The 21694-nt window shown below is 35.1% G+C and overlaps 1 protein-coding gene across 6 annotated transcripts in view; it reads left to right on the top strand.

Moving 5' to 3' along the window:
• The window catches only part of CNTNAP4 (contactin associated protein like 4), a 227469-nt gene that overhangs the window by 100936 nt on the left and 104839 nt on the right, over nt 1-21694 (top strand). For all 6 annotated transcript variants that reach the window (XM_023528552.1, XM_023528553.1, XM_023528550.1 and 3 more), the window contains exon 4: nt 19810-19957. In XM_023528552.1, the coding sequence (XP_023384320.1) occupies nt 19810-19957 (148 nt within the window). The remainder of the gene's footprint in view (nt 1-19809; nt 19958-21694) is intronic.

The raw sequence follows: 21694 nt of genomic DNA, 5'->3' as shown, positions 1-21694 counted from the left end.
CAGCCTGGCTCACAGCTAACAGCAGTCAGGGCTGCTTTTATCTTTCTCACTGTCCTTCACCTCATGTACACTGTGTATCAGCCAGAACTACCAGATCTGCACACAGACCACTCACTCTTCAAAACTCCCCTGTGAGAATAGGAGGTTTCATTCTTCCTGATTTACCCATAAAACCTCCGCATCTCTTATATGTCCGGTTGCTTGCCCATGGACACACAGTGAACAACTGAAGCTATTTATTATGAAAACATAACTAGGTCAATAAGTAAACGTAAGAAACAATGAGACGTTTCAAAGGAAGTAGAGACACAAGTGGTCGAAGGGAACTGGAAAGACTTGTGGACCTGCAGCATATGGTATGTCATTTAAGTAGTGACAGAAACTCAGAAAAAAGGTTCCTTGGATAGGTGGTTTCTGGGAGTCATTCCAGGTCCACTGTGAGCAAAGGCAGAGCGAAGGAAAAATGAGAGTACAAAGATGAGTATAACTGGAGTGACAGCACACATAGGAAGAGTATGTGAAAGTCAGAGCAGAAGACTAGGATGGGGTTTGAACAAAAGCCGTGAGAAGGGCGTGCTTAATTCATCACTGGATGTTTTTGACCCAGGAAGATTATTCCAAGCTGCGAGTGATGTGTGTAATAAGAATGAACCTTTACCGAGCTTTTAGCATCAACTAATCATTCATTCATTCAGAAAATACTTATTTAGTGTTGTGCCTTAGGCAATGAGATCCATGCAGGGGAATCAATCACGGATAAGACTTTTTCCCTTTTTTTAGAGGATATCACAATGACACATGGAAACAGGACTTTAGAATCCAGCTTCTATTTTAGTAATCATGTGAACAGAGACCCAGAGGCTACAGGAGAAGGGCCAGCTGACTCCATTGGGCATGAGGGAAGGCTATATGTATGTAATAGGTGGTATTTGGACCAGGAGTCCAAAGCGTGGCGAGCAGTTTCCAGGCAGAGAATCCATGGATGATGCTGAGCAGAGGGATGGCAGAACATGAATAAACAAACAATGAGAACTGAGAAAAGTCATTAAATATGACCAATAGAAGAATGTCGGTGATCACTGAGCTATTACTGTCAGGAGAATTGTGGGGAAGGAGATAAAATCATAAACAGTTAAATATTAGTGAAAATGAAACAGACAGAGGCAGTGGCTGTTTATACCTCCTTTCCAGGGAGAATAGGGCAGGGCATGCGATAGAGAAGGAAGAAGCTTTGGAACGTGCAGACAGCACACATCAGGTATGGAGTGTGCAGTTTGTTTTTATCATTATGTATTTCTAGGGATAGAATATATAGCAACTGTTACATACCTAAGAGTAACCATAAAATAACCCCAAATAATAAAGCCTGAACTGTAAAATAATAATGCTGTTGTCAATTCATAAATGCTGTCATTTCATGAATAAAATGTCATGATTGTAATCACAGCATTACAAATAAATTAATAAATAAATAAATACATGGAGAGAGAGAGAAAGATTTTATGCTATAAGAAACTTTGGACTTATGTAGTGTAAGGTTTCTCAATTTTGTTTAGCATGCATTGGAATTGTCCAAAGGGCTCGTGCACTGCCACATACTACTGCATGCTGGGCCTCTGCCTTACCTTAATACTCACTCTCCCAGCCATGGACACTCAGGTTGTTTTCAGCCCTCAGCCCCATGCCGCATATAGCATCATGTACATGTCCTGTATACACCTATGTGAAAATTACTTTTGATTATATATCTACAAACAGAATCACTAGGTAATAGAGTATATATGTATCAATGATTAGACTACATAATGCAAGGGTGCTCTCAAGAATAGCTATACCAGTCTACCCTCCCACCAGCCATACATGAGACTTCCTACAGCTCTATGTTCTTGCCAACATGTGGTATTATCCAGGTGACTTTTGCCGGCCTTTTAAGCACAAAGCAATATCTTATTTCCTACTGTCTTTTAAAATAATAAAAATTGAGCATCTGCTCACATTTTTGTTTTCTTCCTATCTTAATTTGCTGCGTGAACTTAGATGTCATTTCAGCTTTCTAAGTTTCAGTTCTCTCATCTGTAAAATGAGGAAAAAGTAAACCTCTCTTTCATAGGAAGGTCATGAAATGAATTAATCATGGAATGTAATTTGTACTAGATCTGCAAAGTAGTAAGCTTCCCAAAGGAGTTATCTATATTTCTTATTCTTGATTTTAAAATATGATTTATCAAAAGGCATATCTAAAAAGCATTTAAGAAATTCAGTTATTAGGAAATGCCAATAATCAGAATTCAGTTATTCTGATATTCAGTTTGGAAATATTCAGGTCACTGGATTCCACAGTGAGAGACAATCAAGAGAAACAACACAGCCGAGAATGTCCAGGACAAGGGAATTTGGTAAAGGAAAGAAGCTAACGACAGATGAAAACAGAAAAATAGATTTTGCTTTTCCTTTTTTGTTTATATTTCTATGTGTATTACAATTGCATCATTAAAAATAACCAAATAGAGGAAGTTATAAAAAGAAATCCATAGTTTATCATTTAAAAAAATGATCAAAACATAGATGTATCATCTTTATTCTTTTCTTATTATGCTTAACTTTGAATTAACTTATAAGTATGCCGATCACACAATCATGTGTTATACCTAATAAAGAGAACATGCTAATTTTTCAGTGATCTGCAAAAATCACCATTTTAATTGCTTTATAATATTCCATCAAGTGCATGTGCCAGGGTAATTACATTTTAGTGCTCTGGACTTGAAAGTAATCCAATATCTTCGAAAATGTATAGTAAAAATTATAAGTTATTTTAATCAAATGGACTTAAATGTGTTAGCATATCGTATTGTAAGCCAATGTGTTTAATAATACCTTATATTTGTACAGCTCCATAGAGAGTAAACATTTAGTAGCATTATCTTCAAGCAGTGCTGTGATGTTGGCAATCTGAGTGTTATTACGGTGTTCGAGATGAAGGAACCAACCAAGGCTGTGTGTTTAAAATATGCCTTAGATCTGACCTTTGGAAGAACCTGTATAGGGATTCCATTCTCCAGTGTGCTTCTTTAATACATCATTCATTACTTAAGTGAAGCAGCTCAAAGTAAGGTTAACTGAGGGGCTGAATTTGAATCTCTTGGTACAGGTGGGTGTTCGATTAATCATTCTTAAGTTGCTTAATATGTGGTGTCTTTATATAAAGCTCTGTCAAGATTTTTGTGAGCATTAAATGAATATGTGAAATTGCTTAGCACAGTGAATAGACATTAGAAATTTAAGATTTAATGTAAGACTTGCAGAGTACTTTATATAAACACTCATATTTTGAGTATTTCATAACTTATGACAATGACATGATGGTAAAGAATTTATGATAAACGTATGATAAAAGCATGTATTTCAAATAAGGAAATAATTTCTTGAATTTTGAATAGAAATGACACAGAACTAGTAGACTGCTCAAATGCAATTGTTACTGAGCTTTTATCAATGGAATTGTGTTTTTTTCAGTGTCGCTTTCTGTGAGCACTTAGCCCTCACCGTCAAAGGCAATATTAGGTTATATTATTCTAGAGACCACCATAAAACCACACAAGCATTGCGATTGCTTTTTGCTGGTGGTCACTTAGGTCTGACCAGTACAACTGCTGAGCAAAGTAAAATGGAAAACTGCAACTTTCAATGTCATCAATTTCTAAATGTATAGAAAACATACTGTATAGCATGTGAATAGATTAGAATTTTTTTATGTTGCTAAAGAATATAATTTACAAAAACTGATAATTTTATCAAATATAATCAATTTTCATTACTAAAGAAAACAGTTTTTTGTGGTGCAGTGAGAGTTTTTAAGTTGACTAGCTACACTGAAATGAGTTTCTCGCCTGTCAACAGGAAATTTTCAAAATATATGCCTATGATAAGTAGAAGAATATTATAAAGGAAAGACTTCTTACATACACTAATTCATTTTATCATCCCAACGATCACCTGCACTTACGCTCATACATACAAGTAAAGAGAGTAGCAGAATAAACACCCTTGTTCACATCCCCCAGCTGTTAAACCATGCCAGTACTTTCCCATCCATCTCCCTGATATAACTTTTCAAAGACGTCAATCTAATAAAAAATAAAGATTCCTATGCAGGACTGTTAATGCCAGAGCCTGTTCTCTGCACACGTACTCTGTACACTATTGCCTCGTTCACTCTCTGTTCCTCAGTCGAGACTTGAGTCCCCGAGGAATTGCCGAAGGCATACCTGTTCAGAGCAGATCCTGATTCCTATTCTTACAGAGTCATGATTTTCCTACTCGAGAAAACAAAGCCGGAAGAGGTCACTGTGTCTGTTGTTCCTTTATTCATAATTGTGACATTTGTGGTCTAAGAATTTGTGGCTGTTCTGGAAGAATTCAGAGGAAAATTTGAATGTATAGAACAATGGACTCTATACTACATATTAAAAAAAAAAAAAAGACAAATATTATTTAAGTGTAAAGTAATAAGCCCCAATACTGTGTTATTGGAATTCTCGTAAAGGTTGCCCTCGGATTCATCTTAGTTTCTTTATAGAGAGCCACAAGGCATTTTATCTGGTTCCTTAAGGAAATGCTTATGGCTATTCTATGTATTATAAATATTGTAGTGTCTTAAAATTCAAATAAGCAGAATTTGAATACCTATACAATATCATTAAAACCACATTCAATGTTTTATAAACTGACTTCAGGGATGCACCCTGATATCTATCAAGGTTCTCTATGTTTAAACTTATTACATACGTTGGAAATAGTTTTCAAATGCTCATCAACCAATCTCAGTTGCACTGAAACAGAAATAACATGGGTATTTAGGAACTTCTTATTGCTGCATGGAGCCATAATTATACCGACTGAAGTGTAATTTCCAAAATTTATATTCAAAACAAACTAGTTTAAAGAGAAATAAAGCTCTGCATTCAAGAAACTGAAACTATTTTTAAGTAACTTTTCTGAGGAAGTATTTTCTTGACATCTTGTCTTGAGGTGAAAAATATTGTCAACTACATTCAAATCAGTACTGGGCTTTCCTTCCTATTGGGATTGTCGCTTTGATCAAAGGATATTTAGAAGAGTTGCTATTTCCCTTCGATCGTTTAGCTGAGAGACTTGGATATTAAGCCCAAACAATGCGATTTTGTCAGACTAATTAGCTGTCGGTGACAGGGGGCCACCTGTGAGGACTTGATAACTACACAATGCAGCAACCACAACTGCACTTCATTGAGGTTTATTATGAGCCTGGGAGATGTTAATCTCTTCATTTTACTTAATTCACACTTCAAACTTTGAAAGTAATTATTTCTAGCCCCAATTTATAGATGAAGAAAACTGAGGTTTGGGAATATATGTCATTCACGATTCTCCAGCTATTGTGATAGATCCCAATCTATCGAGAGCCATGATAAGTCTTGTTTTTCCAGGGCGACCTAAAGTCTCCAGGTCAAAGGTTTGGATGGATGTCTTTAATTTCTCTTTATGGAGAGGAGGTGAAGGCAATATTAATGTTTCAGTTGTTGTTGGAATAATGACTATTGGGGCTTGAAAAAAGTTTTGTTCAAAGATAAAAGAGATGTTTGAACCTGAAATAGATGAGTTTGTGTTGTCTCTGTTGAGTAGAAGAACTATTTCCCAAATCTTAGGCATGCTAACATTAAAAACGAAGCACATGTATTAAGGCATTTATGTTTTCTGTATTCTTTGTTTCATTCATCTACATCAAGATACCCATGGGTATGCGAGCCACTTACCAGTTTGTTTTGTTACACCTGGAAGTATTTCAAAAGGCAACGCAAGTAGGCAGGTGTTATTATTGATTAAAATAAAAACGCTTTTGTACCAGTCTCTCTAACCTAGTGTCTGCTGCATGCATTTATTCACTCTCTGCTCCCAGAGGACAGATGAATTTGTCTCTTTGGTGAAGAATAGGTTAAGAAAATCTGCATGTTCTTGCTCCCTGGTTACATTATTACTAAGTAAAGTAGTGTCTCTTTTGACTTTCTGTGTAATGAAACTTTAATTGTGTGACCAAATTATACAGAATTTGAAGGTCAGACAACCCAAAATAATACTGCATTGTATTTTGGGCTATGCATTCTAAAAATATTTGGTAGAATTTAAATTTGGCACCAACTTTAAAAAGAATACTTTAGAGTCCATTAATCTTTGTATCTGCTAAGACTCAATGTTACATTTAGGCACACCTCAGAGGTTATACAGCTTCTCTGAGTGATAAGCTTCTGTGAAAGTTTAGATTATGATCTAAATGAAGATACAGTGCTCACCAGTCAAATAAGGAATATAGTATTTAATGTACCTCACGATGTACATGAATATACACGTAATATACATTAATAGTATAATATATTTAATACATGTTAAATAATGAATGGCTTCAGGGGCCTAAATAAGAGCCATTAACTCTAAAACCAGAAGGAACAGTTAAGGGCTGATTGAACTCTATCCACGTTTTTCAAACATTTCTGTTTTTCAAAATAAGTTTAACAAAGTTGATATTTTATTTTGCTGGAGGTATTGGTTGATTTTATTAGTCTCTTTCTAAAACACATATTTAAGTTTCTACTTGGGAAAACTATTAGCAATTCATTTAATAAATAAATGGCATCTTGAAGCACTCTGAAGACTAATCAATAAATTAGAGAAACTATAAAAACATTAATAGAATGTAGAGGTAAGTGAGGAATAATTTACTTTAAATTTTATAATATTTCTAATAGGAAACTCAGTTTTCTTTCATCACTGAACAATAGCTATTTAAATGGTAACGGTTATAAGACTGCCATTATTCTTTGTAATATTAATGGTAAAAAGGAAAAATGTTAATGGAGCTCTTTATGGTATAATGGATGATAAATTATATGATATCTACAATCCGAAGTTGAAAGGTACTTCTCATGGTGTTCTTAATGATCTATAGAAAAGCACAAAAGTGAAAAACAATTTTAATGAGGTATTCTTCAAAAATCTTCTGTTTTTGCTTTTGGATAAATACATGCAAATTTAAATCTTGTCTTCACTGAACTATCTTTTAAAGTGTTAAGGATATTTTCCATTGTTAGGTTGATAATTTTTGTTTAACTTTTTTTTATATTGAAGTACTGCACACATCCAGAAAAAGATGAAAGCCGTATATCTATACAACTCATTGAATTAGCAAAAAGTGAACACACCTATGTAAATATCACCTAGGCCAATAATATTGTTGCATCTTAAAACAGCTCCTTTTGATGCTCTTCTTGATCATTACTACCTATCTCTTTTCCCAGAGTAATCACTATCATGACTTCTAATGTCTTTTCAATTATATACAAAAGAAATCAATAGAATATATTCTTTTTTACACCTGGCTTCTTTGGTTAACATACTTGTAAAAATGCATCCATGTTGTTGTATCTAGATATAATTGATTTATTTTTATTGCTTTACAACATTTCATTATATGAATATATTAAAATTTGTTTATGCATTCTACAAATGGACATGTGAGTTAAATGTTGGGACTATTCTAAATGATACTTCAAGAACACTCATGTGCATGTCTTTTGGTACACGGTGCTGCTTTTTTTGTAGGGTACATTCTTCAGAGTAGAATTGCTGGCCCATAAAATAAATATATGTTTTACTCTAATAGAATATGTGAAAGCCTTTTTGTGGAGATTGTACTAATTTACACTCTCAACAGCAGTGTATGAAAATTTCATTTACTCTACATCCTTGACAACACTAGATGTTGTCATTTTTCTCTTATTGTAGCTTTTTGTCGTTTCCCTCGATTTTAGCCATTCTGGTTGGTGTGCAGAATTCTCACTCTATGATATTAATTTGTAGGCCCTATAGCTAATGAGATTGGACATCTTTTCATAAATTTGTTAGTTATATAGATCTTTCTTTTGTCCCTCTCTTTCTTATTGCTTTGTAGTTCTCTCTATATACATATGAATTAAAATTATGCAACTATTAGAATAGCCAAAATCCAGAACACTGACAATACTAAATATTGACAAGGATGTGGCGCAACAAAAACTCTCATACACTGTTGGTTGAAATAAAAAGAGACAGGAATCACCAAGATACTGTGGAAGAAAAACAAAGTTGGAGGATTTTATTTGCTGGTTAGAGTTTTAAAATGTTACAAAACAATAAGAAAATGTCATGTTGGCAGAAGGTTACTCAACTCAACCAACAGAACAGAATAGAGAATCCAGAAACAGAAGCAACATATATGAAGAGTGAATTTTTGACTTCCTGTTTCATTCTTGGTTTTAATTTACTGTACATTTCCCCCAACATTTTAACATCCATCCTTAGCTCATTAATTACTTTTCTTCTTTTGATGTCCATGTGCTCACTAGCAGTGATTTCTCTATCATTTGTGATATTGATAATTTAGATCTTCTCTCATTTTTCCTTGGACAGCATGACTAGGGATTTACCAATTTAAGTAAACTTTTTAAATAACCAGCTTTTAGTTTTGTTGATTTTTTTCCTAATATTTTTCTGTTTTCAATTTACTAATTTGCGCTATCATTTTCATTATTTCTTTTCTTTTGTTTATTTTAGACCTACTCTATATTTTTTAGTTTCTTGACATCAACACAGATTATTTATCTAGGTCTTTTTTCCCTTAATATATGAATTTAATGCTATAAATGCTGCCGTATGCCACAAATTTTGATAAATTGTATTTTCATTTTCATTTAGATCAATTGTGAAAAATTTTACTTGAGACTTCTGCTTTAACTCTTGGATTGTTTCTAAATATTTGGGGGACTTTCTAGCTATCTTTGTGTTACTGATTTCTAGTTTAATTGTGATTTAAGAGCACACTTTGAATGATTTATATTCTTTTAGATTTGTTAGGGCGTATTTTAGGGCCCATAATGCAGTCCATTATGGTGAATGTTTCATATGAACTTGGATGGAATGCCTCTTGGATGGAATAATCTGAAGTGACAATTAGACCCAGCTGATTAATAGAGATATACAGATCTCCTATATTCTTACTGTTTTTCTGTCTTCTTGATATATCAATTACTCTAACTATAATAATGGAATTTTCTCTTTTTTTTTCAGTTCCATTAGTATTTGCCTCACGTATTTTGATTCTCTGTTATTAGAGACATACACATAGAGGTTTGTTATACTAACCTGGAAAATTGATGGTTTTGTTATTATGCAATGTATCTGTTTGTCTCTGATAATCTTCCTTGTTCTGTATTCTGCTTTGTCTGGCATTAATATAGTTTTTCCAGCTTTCTTTAGATTAGTGTTAGTGTTAAAGTAAAGCACAAAATGAAAACCAAACTTCAAAATTCCCTGAGCAAACAAAACCATTTAAGCCACGTAAGCAAAACTAAGTCTAGCTTATTTTATCAACATAAGTGAAACTTAATGTAGTTTGTTTTTTATAAATGCCTCATAATTATAAATGAAACTTAAGTCATCTTCCTCAAAAATGGTATGAGATAATCATTTTGAACCAATTCCTTGCTGTCTGGAAACCCTCTTTGTCATAACCAATCATTATTAAGGTTTAACAATTTCCCCATCTTCACTTTATAAGCCGTCTTGTAACATCATGCCTTTGAGCTTTACTTCATGTCAATTTTGGTTTGAAAGTTTCCAGTTCTTGAACCATTCATGCACAATAAACTCTTAACGAATTACTATTTTATTGATCCGGTGGTTTTAATTTTGCTATTTCTAGATTTTTTGACATTAGCATGGACTGTTTTTCTCCATTCCTTTACTATCTTAGTCTTTATATTTAAAGTGTATTTCTTGTAGAAAACACGTAATTGGGCTTGGTTATTATACTCCAAAGATCTGTCTTTTAAGTAGTGTATCTAGATCACTCACTGTTAAAGTGATTGTTGATATATTTGGATTAATATCTACCATGTCTGTAATTGTTTTATATTTGTTGTCATTTGTTTCTTGCTCAATGTATGAATTTTGGAGAGACATGATTCAGTCCATAGCACCATATAACCTCAATTTTCTGACAGGTCTCAGAAAAGTCATTGATTTTCAGTTTGTCCAGCTTTCTTGTTGTATAGAGTGATATTTTCCAAGGTCTTTAAATACAGAGCTGATGCCTTTCCTATTTACTAATGTGTGTGTGTGTGTGTGTGTGTGTGTGTGTGTGTGTGTGTGTGTGTGTGTGTTTACATATGTATGTGTGTATTTAAGACTATAAAGTTCCCTTTAAGAATAGTTTTTGCTGATGTTTTATTATTTTCTTCTGGGTATAGGACATTACATATGAAAAATTTTACAGATAATTTGGGATCTAGATGGATTTTTTTTTTACAGAGTGTAATTACATTTGCTTCTATAGGCAGCAAGGAGCACTAGACATCTCTGATAATCTTAATATAATTTCATAGTTTGAGAAGATGGGGAGCTGAATTTTAATCTGTGAGGAGTTGTCATTTTCTGACTTATTCTTCATTCTAAATTGTAAACCCTCAAAGTTCTAACACAAAACCTATGGAAGCTTACAGAGTATTCCCATCCTTGAGAGTCCTAGAACTAAAATTTTCTTACTAATCCTATGAAGTTTCAAAAGATCTCAAGTTCTGTGTCTCAGTTTTTCCTCTTCAGAAATCATTTAGTCACCTATAAAGAGAAAAGGTCTTAAAAGGTAGGGCTCACCTCTTTGGATTTTCTTTTCCCAGAACTTGGGAATTTAATATCAATTGTCTTTCAGCACGTCATTACCTATTTTTCATTTTGTACCACTTTTCTAGCAGGAGGGTTGTTCAGAATTTAGTAGTCTGCCACAACCATAACATGACGATTTTTTAGTTAAAAGTTATTTTCCATGTCAATAAAATTTTATTCGCCTTCCACAAAATTGTACACATATTATTTTCATATAAATTTAAGCTTAATGACTTCTCCATATTATCTTCCATAAAACAATTTATTACTTCATCTCAATTCTATTTATAGACTACAGTGAAGGTTGTAGCTTTTTTGTGCTTTTTCTCTTTTGCCATTTGATCTTTCTGTCTTGAGATTTCAGAACTTTCTAAGCTAAAAGGGCCTAAACAGTATATTTTACCATTTTGTGTCTCCACAGATTATAATATAATGACTGACACAAGGAATCTCACTGAAATATTGTTAATAATTAGTATCTCTTCAAATAAATATTTAAAAGATTTTAAGTATTTTCTGAGATATGGTAGAAACTGATTTTACTTAATAACATTCTATACTCATTTTGAAAGTTTCAATTTATTATACACAGAAAAAATTTAATTTTCTGATTTGATTTCTGTAATAATAAATAAATGACATTCACACTCACAAGATAGAATCAACTCTTGTATGTATGTTTACAATGTCTTGTTCAACATGTTTAAAAGTTATTCTGTTTTTTCTTTTTACTTTTTTAAAAATAATTTTTTAATTTTTCAATTTCAGTTGGCATATGATATTATTTTAGTTTCAGATGTACAACATAGAGATCTGATATTTATACAACTTATGAAGTGATTGCCCCGATAGATCTAGTACCCATCTGATACCATACATAGTTAATACAATATTATTGACTGTTCCTTTACATCCCCATGACTATTTGTCACTACCAATTTGTACCTCTTAATCTTGTCCCCTTTTCGCTCACTCCTTTAACCCCCTCCCATCTGGCAACCATAAAACTATTCTCTGTGTCTACGAGTCTGTTTCTGTTTTGATTGTTTATTTTGCTCTCTAGATTCCACATATAAATGAAATCAAATAGCATTTGTCTTCTCTGTCTGACTTACTTCACTCAGCATAATAACCTCTAGGTCCATCCATTGTTGCAGATGGCAAATTTTAATTCCTTTTTATAGTTGTGTAATAGTCCATTGTATATATGTACCACTTCTTACCACTTCTTCTTTATCCATTCATCCATTTATGGACACCCAGGTTGTCTCCATATCTTGGCTATTGAAAATAATGCTGCAATGAACATATGGATTCACATGTCCCTTTGATGTAGTGTTTTAGGTGTCTTTGGATAAGTATCCAGCAGTGGGATTTCTGGGTCCTCCTTTGTCTCTTGTTATTGCCCTTGTTTTGTCTGGTATAACTATTGCTACCTCAGTTTTCATTTTGTTTTGTTTTATTTTTATGAAATTCTTTCTTCATCCCTTTACTTTCGGTCTGTGTGTGTCTTTCGATCTGAAGTGAATCTTGTGTAGGCAGCATATGTAAGGGGCTTGTTTACTTATCCATTCTGCCACTCTATGTTTTTCGATCGGAGCATTTAATACATTAATATTTAAAGTAATTGTTGATAGAGTTATAGTTATTGCAATTTTATTGTTCATTTTTAAAATTTTTTTCCTTTTTCTTAAAGAAGTCCCTCTAATATTTCTTGTAATACCAGCTTGATGTGATTAAGTCCTTTAGCTTTTTCTTGTCTGAGAAGCTCTTTATGTGTTCTTCAATTGTAAATGATAGCTTTGCTGGGCAGAGTAATCTTTGTCGTAGGTCCTAGCTTTCCATTATTTTGAATATTTCATGCCAATCCCTTCTGGTCTTCAAAGTTTCTGTTGAGAAATCAGCTGACATTCTTATGGGAGCTCCCTTGTAGGTTGCTTTTTTCTTACTGCTTTTAAGATTCTCTCTTTGTCTTTAACCTTTCATATTGTAATTATGATGTGTCTTGGTTTGGGTCTGTTTGAGTTTATCTTGTTTGGGACTCCCTGTTCTTCATGGACTGGTACGTCTGTTCCTTTTCCCAGGTCAGGGAAGTTTTTCATCATTATATCTTCAAATAGGTTTTCAATTTCTTGCTCTCTCTCTTCTCCTTCTGGTACCCCTATGATGCGAATGTTGGTACACTTGATGTCCCAGAGGCCCCTTAAACTATCCTCATTATTTTGGATTCTTTTTTCTTGTTGTTGTTCTGATTGGCTGTTCACTGCTACCTTACTCTTCAAATTACTGATTCAATCTTCTGCTTCATCTAATCTATTGTCGATTTCTTCTAATGTAGTCTTCATTTTTGACTGGTTCTTTTTTATGTTTTCTCTGTACACTTTTATGTTTTATATCTCTTTGTTAAAATTCTCACTGAATTCCTCTACTCTTCTCCTAAGTTCATTAAGCATCCTTATAACCAGTGTTTTGATCTGGTAGATTGCTTATCTCCATTTTGTTTAGTTCTTTTTCTGGAGTTTTGTTCTGTTCTTTCATTTGGGACATGTTTCTTTGTCTCCCCATTTTGGATGCCTCCTTGTGTTTGTTTATATATATTAGATAGGGCTTCTGTGTCTCCTGGTCTTAGTAGAACAGCCTTATGTTTTAGACGTCCTGTAGGGACCTGTGGCACAGTCTCCCTGGTCACCTTGTATGGGTTATATATGCCCTCCTATCGTAGTTGAGCCTTGGTTTCCATTTGCACATCAATGGAAGGAATTGGCCCTCAGGCTGATTGGTTGTGAGAACTGGCTTGTGACTACAGTGAAGGAGCTGTTATGCAGGGGCTAACCCTATGGAGCAGGATTTTTTTTAGCAGGACGCTGGTGCCTGCCCAGTTGACCTTTGGGTATGTCTTCCTCGGATACAGCACTAGGTGCTGTTCTGGCTCAGTCTGAAGCTGGTCACAAGGTGTGCCAACCATGGGGCCTCCTGTGAGGAGCCCCAAGTTCAGCTATACCCTGTGCCCTGCCTGGGGTCACTTGGCATGAGCCACCAAGCAATCTGCAGAAGGCTGCCACCTGTGCTGGGCTTGGAGGTGACTTGAGAGGCCACGCTGCCAACCGAGGCTGGTTGCTGCTAGAGCTGGGCTTGGGACCACCTAGAATGATGTATAAGGCTCTCCAAGGCCAGATACTATTAGGATTTTGTGAACTCCTGAGAGATTTTAGGAAAGGCTGCAGCATGAGCTGAGACAGGCCGTTTGTATGGAAAAGCCACTGGAAGTGGCTTGGGTGAGCCCACAATTTGGGTGGGGCGAGGTATCAGGGAATCGCCAGTGGGGAACTAATGGCGTTAGCTAGGGTGATGGAGACTCAGATATAGTAGTCACTTGCATCTGTACTTTGGAAGGTGCTTAACAAAGGAACAGTAAATTCTGCCAGTACTTCTGTCTGGAAGAACGCTGCCCCTCCAGCCCTTGCCTTAAAGCCAGATAATTCAGTTCCTCCTCGAATATCTCTGGCACCTTTTTCAGCCGCTGCCCCAGTGCTGGAGCTCAGAGCAAGTGAGTCCTGAGTCTGTCAGTAAGTAAGTCCATGAGCAGGCCCTTTAAGAGGAATGCTTGGGACTCTAGCTGCACTTCATTTCACTTAGCCACAATATCTGCTGGCTTTCACAGCAGAAATTGTGAGGATTTCTCTCCCTGGCACTGGAACCCTGGGCTGGGGGCCTGGTGTGGGGCTGGGACCCCTTGCTTCTCCAGAGGGACCTCTGCAGGAGATATCCCTCCCAATTTTTAACTGCCATAGGCAGGTGTGAGACCAGCCTGTTTTACATCTCTGCCTCTAGTTTCAACATGGCTTCTTCTCTGTGTCCTTAATTGTAGAACTTCAGTTCAGCTAGACTTCAGGCGATTCTCACTGATGGTCGTTCTGTAGTTTAGTTGTAATTTGATGTGATCATGAGGGGAGGCAAGAGCAGTGTTTACCTACTCTGCCATCTTGGCCAGAAATTAAAAGTTATTTTTTATCTGGGTTTATGTTAGCGAAATTAGCACTTTTCAGTAGTTATTATTTTTTTTTTTGCTTTTCTTTTGCACTTTTTTTAGACCAGACAATTTCTTGGGAAGCATATTTGATAAATATGTATAACTAACATCATAAAATAAAAAGCTCATTTCCATTAGACAGCATGGTATGATAGATTTAGTGTCTGCACATCAGCTGACTGTGTCAAAAAGAGTTGTACTTGGAAATAGGTCATATGAAAGTCACATATGTAACTCATTCTTATGATAAGAGAGGCCAGGAGATTTTCATGTTTGCCTTTTTGTTGTGTAAGATTTCTGCTAGTGTTGCTGTTTATTTTTGTGGGAGCTGGATCAATTTTTATGTAATTACAGAGTCTGCTATATAACCACATGTAACTGGTCCCGTGGTTCTGATTTATTGCAGCAATATTTTGGATCCCCTTATGAACTGCCATACAGGCATATCCCTTTATGTATCTTGGCTTTCTTAGAAGAGCTGCTCAATTAATATTTGAAAAAAAAAATTAATGTTATTACACTTCTTCATAAATTTTAGAATCATTCTGGAAAGACTTAAAATCCTATGAAAAACTTTAATTCATTAACCCCATATATTATATTGGTTAGAATACATTTCCAGACCATCTATGAACACCTCATTGAGTTTGAAAATCATCAAGACTAAAAGATAAGAAAAATGCAATGAAGGCTTTTTGATTTTTATCACATAAGACACATTGCCTTAATCTTACTTGTAGATATTTCATGATATAATGGCATATCCCTTTACATCCTGTATCTGTTAGAAGGTTATCATTTATATGCAAGAGTTCCATTGATTATGGAACATTTGTCTTTTATTTTCATTCTGCTCTAATAATTTTGAGAAAATGTAAAGTTTAATAGAACAATCTTTTTGTTTATGAAAGTCAGCTGCTAGAGCTGTGTCCCAGTTCAGCAGTAATCTAAGTAGCGTTACTCTCAAATGTGTCGAAGATTTTAAATATAAATTAGGAGAAAAAAAAGCCTCAAATAAAATATCAAGTTTCCTCTAGGGTGAGTTGTTCACTTTTATATTCTGTTACAATGAGGCCCTTTTGATGGCTTAGCTAAATTATGGGCTTTGGGGTCAAAAAAGCCTGGAATTAAATTCTTACTCTGCCACTTTCTAACTGTGTGGCTTTAGGCACATAACCTCTACAATTTTCATTATCCCCAGTTTTAAAGTGGGTAGAAAATGACTACTTCATAGGTTCAAGCAAATATTAAAGCAATGCAATATATTTCTGCTGTGTCTGATTCTGAGATACAGACTTTGCATTCCAGACATTTAGACTGATAACACAGAATACAGTTGCTATTTATTTCTCTTTTTGGAAGTTAGCCCTAGAGAACTGTTCTTCTAAAATCTTTTCCCTCTCTGAAAAGCTTTAGATAACACAGAGAGGGAAAATGAGCATTGTTTATCCACAAGCTAGTAATATTTTTAAAAAGTGAGCCCAGGACCAAAAGCACAAATTAGCTTGGTTCACACAAGAAATGCAGAGTCCAGCCCACCCACAGATTTAGTGTGCAAGGTGCAGGATCTAGAAATCTGCATTTCTAAACAGCACAAGTAATTCTGACATATACCCAAGTTCAAAATCTAGAAGGGAAGACACAAACAGTCACATAATAATTTTTTTAAGAGAGGTATTTAAATCTGTGATTTCCTTTATGAATTGTGATGGCATGAAAAATCTTTATAGCAAGTTAAAGAATGTCTCCTAGGCAAAGGAAATACAACTGAAACCTGATAGTGTGCATAGGACTTTCATTTATAAGGTAATGTAACCTCAATCCCATGTCTCATTCACAAATATTCTGAAAAAATTCCCATTAAGTACTGGATTCCACAGCAGAATCTTTGTTATGTATGTATTGAAAAAAACTTCAACACATGGAGCAAAACAATATAATACAAATAATAATACAAATATTATTGTTCAGTTAAATATATTTAATTAATAGTAATGGCACATATTGATATGAGAAAGTTAAAGTACCCAGAGCACTACTAAATGATGTTTCTATCTATTCTGTCACTGTACATTCTTCCTATGTCTATATCTTAACTTTATTGTACTAATTATTATAAAATTAATACATGCTCATTAAAAAATTGAGATATGATTGAAACGTGTTACGTAAAAACCCCATATCTCTCACCTTACAATTTCTCTCAGTCTTTATAAGAAAAAACAGCTTAAAATTTGAATGTGCCAAGGTATTTTTATTATATAAGCAAACTAAGTATCTTATATTTCTTCTTTATGTTCTCAAAATTCAAATAACTCACAATAGATTAGGTAAATGTGAAAGGCCATCATTTTTAGACCTCCTTGTTCTACCTGCCTGTCTGTTGCCAGTGTCACTATGCAGCTTTTCTCCTGATCCCTTAAGATGGTAGTGGCATCCATCTAAATCTATGAAGTTCCATTACTTTTGAAAAAATGTGAGATCTTTTGGAGGGTTATCTAATTCATCATCATCCATCTGTCTGTTCACTGAAAGAAATTATAATTAGAGATTGTGTTAGCCTGCCAGTGGCACCCAGGAAAATAGAATCAGAGTATAAGAGGGTTGGATTAGGATTGAATGTCTACAGACCAGGTTCTCAACCCTGGGTGGACACTACCCTGATTTGGAGAGCCTATAAATACACACACACACACACACACACGCACGCACGCACGCACCCACGCACCCACGCACCCGCACACACGCCAATGCCAAGGGTATGAAATTTTTGAATAGAATGGAACTTTCTAGGAGGATCTTGTTATCAGTCCAAATGTCTGTGGGACTAAACAATGTTCTCTTATGTATGTTCTGAGAAATGGTATCTAAGAATGTGAACGTAATATGTTTGAAACATGCTGGATAACTATCCTTGTCATGGAAGATCCAATGCACATTTGCACATTCACATTTGACATGCTCTGAGAGGTCCTGTAATTGAGAGACCTGTTGAACTTTGCTTTTTTTTTTTAAGTCCAGCCTTTCTCAAACATGCACAGCTAACAAATATTTAATTGAGAACCACTTTGAACCAAGCCATGTTCTAGGTACTATGAATGGAAGGCAATAAAGCTCCCTGCTTCAATGGAATTTGTTTTCTAGTGGGATAAGGTAAACAAACATAATAATCAAATAGAAGTAGAACACTCCAAATAATGAGTAAAATAAAGAAAATAAAACAGTAGATGCGAGGGTGCCAGATATGCTACTATAGAAGCTGGAATCAGAAAGAGCCTGTCTTAAGTGGTAATATTTTGACCAAAGCTTGAAATGGTAAGAAGAGATTGTTGTATAAAGATCTTGAAGGAAGAACTTAGGTCTGATGCCAAGGCCCTAAGCGGAGCTGAGTTTGGCTTGTACAGAGTGGTCCAGTGTGGCTAAAGCATAATGGAGGATGTTGCCAAAGACTGTGTATGTTGATAAGGAGATTAGATTTTGTTCTAAGTGGTAAAAGAAGCAGTGGGGCGACATGGTTTAATTTACCTTTAAAACTCTTACCGACTGCTCAGAAGGGAAGAGATTAGGGATACAGACGTGAATGGTCACAGAGAACTGAAGAATAAAAAAGTGAGGAAGAGGCCATTGAGGTAGTTCTGGTGATGTAATACTTTGCTGAACTGGGTGGTCATAGCTGAGATGAAGAAATATGCCCAGATGTTTTATATAATTTAGAGATGCCATCACAGAACTCTCTGTGGCGTATGAGCCTGAGAATGGGTGTATTTGGTGGGGTGTGGGAGAAAGGTAGAGAATTGATTGACAAGGGGAATGAAGTGGAATTAATTTGACTATGAAACATCCAACCTTTTTTTTTTTTTAATGTATTAGAAAATATGTTGGTAAATGCTGATAAAGGGATATCTGTGAAGTAGAAAGAAGAGTAAGCAAATGAAGAAACTCCCTGGGTGCTGGTATTCCTAATGCATTTGCTTTTGCCTTTGCCTGTGTAATCATGAGGTTGACCTTATTTGTTGATCCAATCATGGTAAATGGTGTTATCATGAGCCCGAACAGGGAGTAGCATCATCTCTTATTTTGTTTCTACATATGATGATTGTTATAGTAAGGAGGAGGAGGAGGAGGAAGGGAGGGGGGTTGAGAGAGAAGGAAGAGGATGAGGAGAAAAATAATTTTGAGAATAACTTCTGCTTCATCTTATCTTTTTCTGTTACAAAGCCTTATAGTATGTCATATAGGAGAAAATAAAACCTGCTTAGATGTTAGATGCTGTAGTGTGTGGGTTTTGTAGGTGAGCTATGTGTTACGTAGGTGCATCCTGATGTTACTACATAATAGTTTTACAAATGCTAGAGTTTTTTTGTTTGTTTCCCCACCTTCCTGACTTTTCATTTCCTCATCTGCGATTTGACTGTGCTGGCTTAGCATCATTCCCAAGGTCTTTCTAGCTTTCAAATTCTAGAGTCTATAAGTCTAATAACAGGTCTTTCCATATAATTGCTTCCAACTTCCCTTAACAGTTTTTAACGTGGGTATCAAGCATTGCCAAGAAGTTTATCAGCCTGATATTAAAGTGTAGTTCTGACTTGAATGTTGGGTGATACTTTTGTTTATGTTAATGAGTAAGATAAGAAAGTTACACAATAGAGAAATGTCATAACCTTACTCATTCATCAGTGATATAAGCAACTTCTTTGCTGAATCAGATCATGGTTTTTGAAAGAAGATTTTCTCATTTTTGTGCTATTCATAATGTTTTAAATTTAATCTGTACTTTATAAAAACGAACTTTATTGAGGATATCATACTTGAAAGCTGGCTTAACGGCGATGACGGAATTTAATACAGTCTTAAAAAAAAAGATAAGTTTACACAATAGTAACTTCTGTGGGTGGAGAAACATCCTGACATAACCGTTAATATGAAGTTAAAGACATTAGCCATCATTATAGGAAAACAAATCAGATGTTGCTCACTGACATTAGAGGTGACAAGGTGAAATAGATATACTTTGGGTGTATTGATTTCCTTCTTCCCTTTTCTTCTAGGGTTTTTCAGGAAATGCAAATGCAGACAGTGTTGTGTACTATAGACTCCAGCCTTCTATCAAAGCCAGATTTCTGCGCTTCATCCCTTTAGAGTGGAACCCCAAAGGCAGAATTGGAATGCGAATCGAGGTGTTTGGATGTGCATATAGTAAGTGTTTGTTTATCCAAAACACTGAAATAGGTATCAAAGGAAATGTTTTAAGAGCCAAACTTCATACAGAAATTGACTTTATAGATATGTAAAGAGAGAGAAAAACAGGAATGATTTTTGTGGAAAGCTGTTTTTGTGTGTGTGCCCATACATGCCAGTATTGACTTTGGCGGTCAGCTTTTATATTTTAAATCAGAAATGGAAGCATTTTATAGATAGAAAAATCAATGTGGAGCTAGATAGAGATACACGTTTGTAGACATATGTAAATTCATTTATTAAAATCTAATATTATTGACTAGATCCTAACTTTCAAATATTATAGCTTTCCTCACATGGAATATATTTTCACTTGGGTATCCTGAGTTTAATAAAAGAGGCAGTGTTCTGTTTAATATAACTAGTCATTTTTAGGAAATCAAAGAATGTTTTTCTAAAAATAATATACCATGCGATTCACTTATGCTATGCTCTCGGCATAGAGTCATAGAAAAGGTAAAGACCTCTGTCAAAATATAATTTGTGTTTGAAATACTTTCACATAAAAATAAGATAGAAACCACAGATTTCACTTTGTCTCCTCTTAATGAAGCATTTTTATTATATCTTTTTGTGAGACAAGGGTCTAAGAATATTGATAGCCCACCTCGAGCCTCACCATCCTGTTAGATGCTCTTTTATTGTAGAACAATGACTTAGTTAATATGATCTACAGTGATCAGATTGAGCAGTCTGAGGTTTAGAGAGATTCAGTAATTTGCCCAGAGTCCCACAAATAATACATGGAAGAATCTGGAAAAGAATCTCAGACTGTTAAATTTTACTACATCATTATTTCTCTAGTACACCTTTGGTTTTTAGCCACTAAAACTTTTTTTTTCCTCAAATACTTTATCACTTTGTGAAGTTAAGTTAGGTTCTGGTTCACGTTATTTACATGGAAGGAAGGCTTATCACATGAGGGCAAGCAACTTGTTGAAGTTGTCCAAACTGTGTCTGACGAAGAAGCCATGTTGTACATTATAGATCGCACAGGACTCACTGCATCCTTAGTGAGTTCTCGTTGTCCACCACCCCCATCAAACATTCTGTCCCTGCCAGAGACTGCAGAATAACAATAATAGAATTAATATCAAGAGTAATAATAAGAATAGCAATAGCACTAATATTAGTAGTCTTGATTTTTATTATTCTAGAAATAGCAAACTTTTCTTGAGCGCTTACTAGGTATCTGTACTATATCAACCAGTTTGTTTATTATTCCAAAAAAAGTCTAGGTAAGAATCATTAGATAACTACTCCATTCCTCCACTTTGCAAATGAGTGCACTGAAGCTTGGAGAGGATGACTTGCTCAAGCCACACAGATAGGAAGTGACAGAGTTGGGTGTACAGCCAAGCCTGCCAGGCTCCAGAACTCAAGCTCATGCTCATTTTCTTTCCGGCTGCTACATCAGCAAAGAGCCATGGGCAGCTTACTTCTCACCATCTGCCCAACCTACCACATGGCGTAGGTGCTCCCATTATGTGTTAGTTCCTCCCTTCACCATTATCACACTTAAATAAAATCATCCCTTAAAAAAATATCCTATCCCCAAATTTAATTCTGGAGCACAGAACCTTGACAGTCTGTCTAATTTTTCTTGGATCACAGAGTTTAGCAAAGCCCATGCCACATGGTGGACAATTAGCAAAACAAACTTCCAAATGCTTCATATTCATAGTCACATTCTAT

Source organism: Pteropus vampyrus, unplaced genomic scaffold (assembly GCF_000151845.1).
Source record: "Pteropus vampyrus isolate Shadow unplaced genomic scaffold, Pvam_2.0 Scaffold29, whole genome shotgun sequence".
NCBI lineage: Eukaryota > Metazoa > Chordata > Mammalia > Chiroptera > Pteropodidae > Pteropus > Pteropus vampyrus.
The sequence above is the reverse complement of the archived record's forward strand: the minus strand, read 5'-3'. Positions and strand labels throughout refer to the sequence as shown.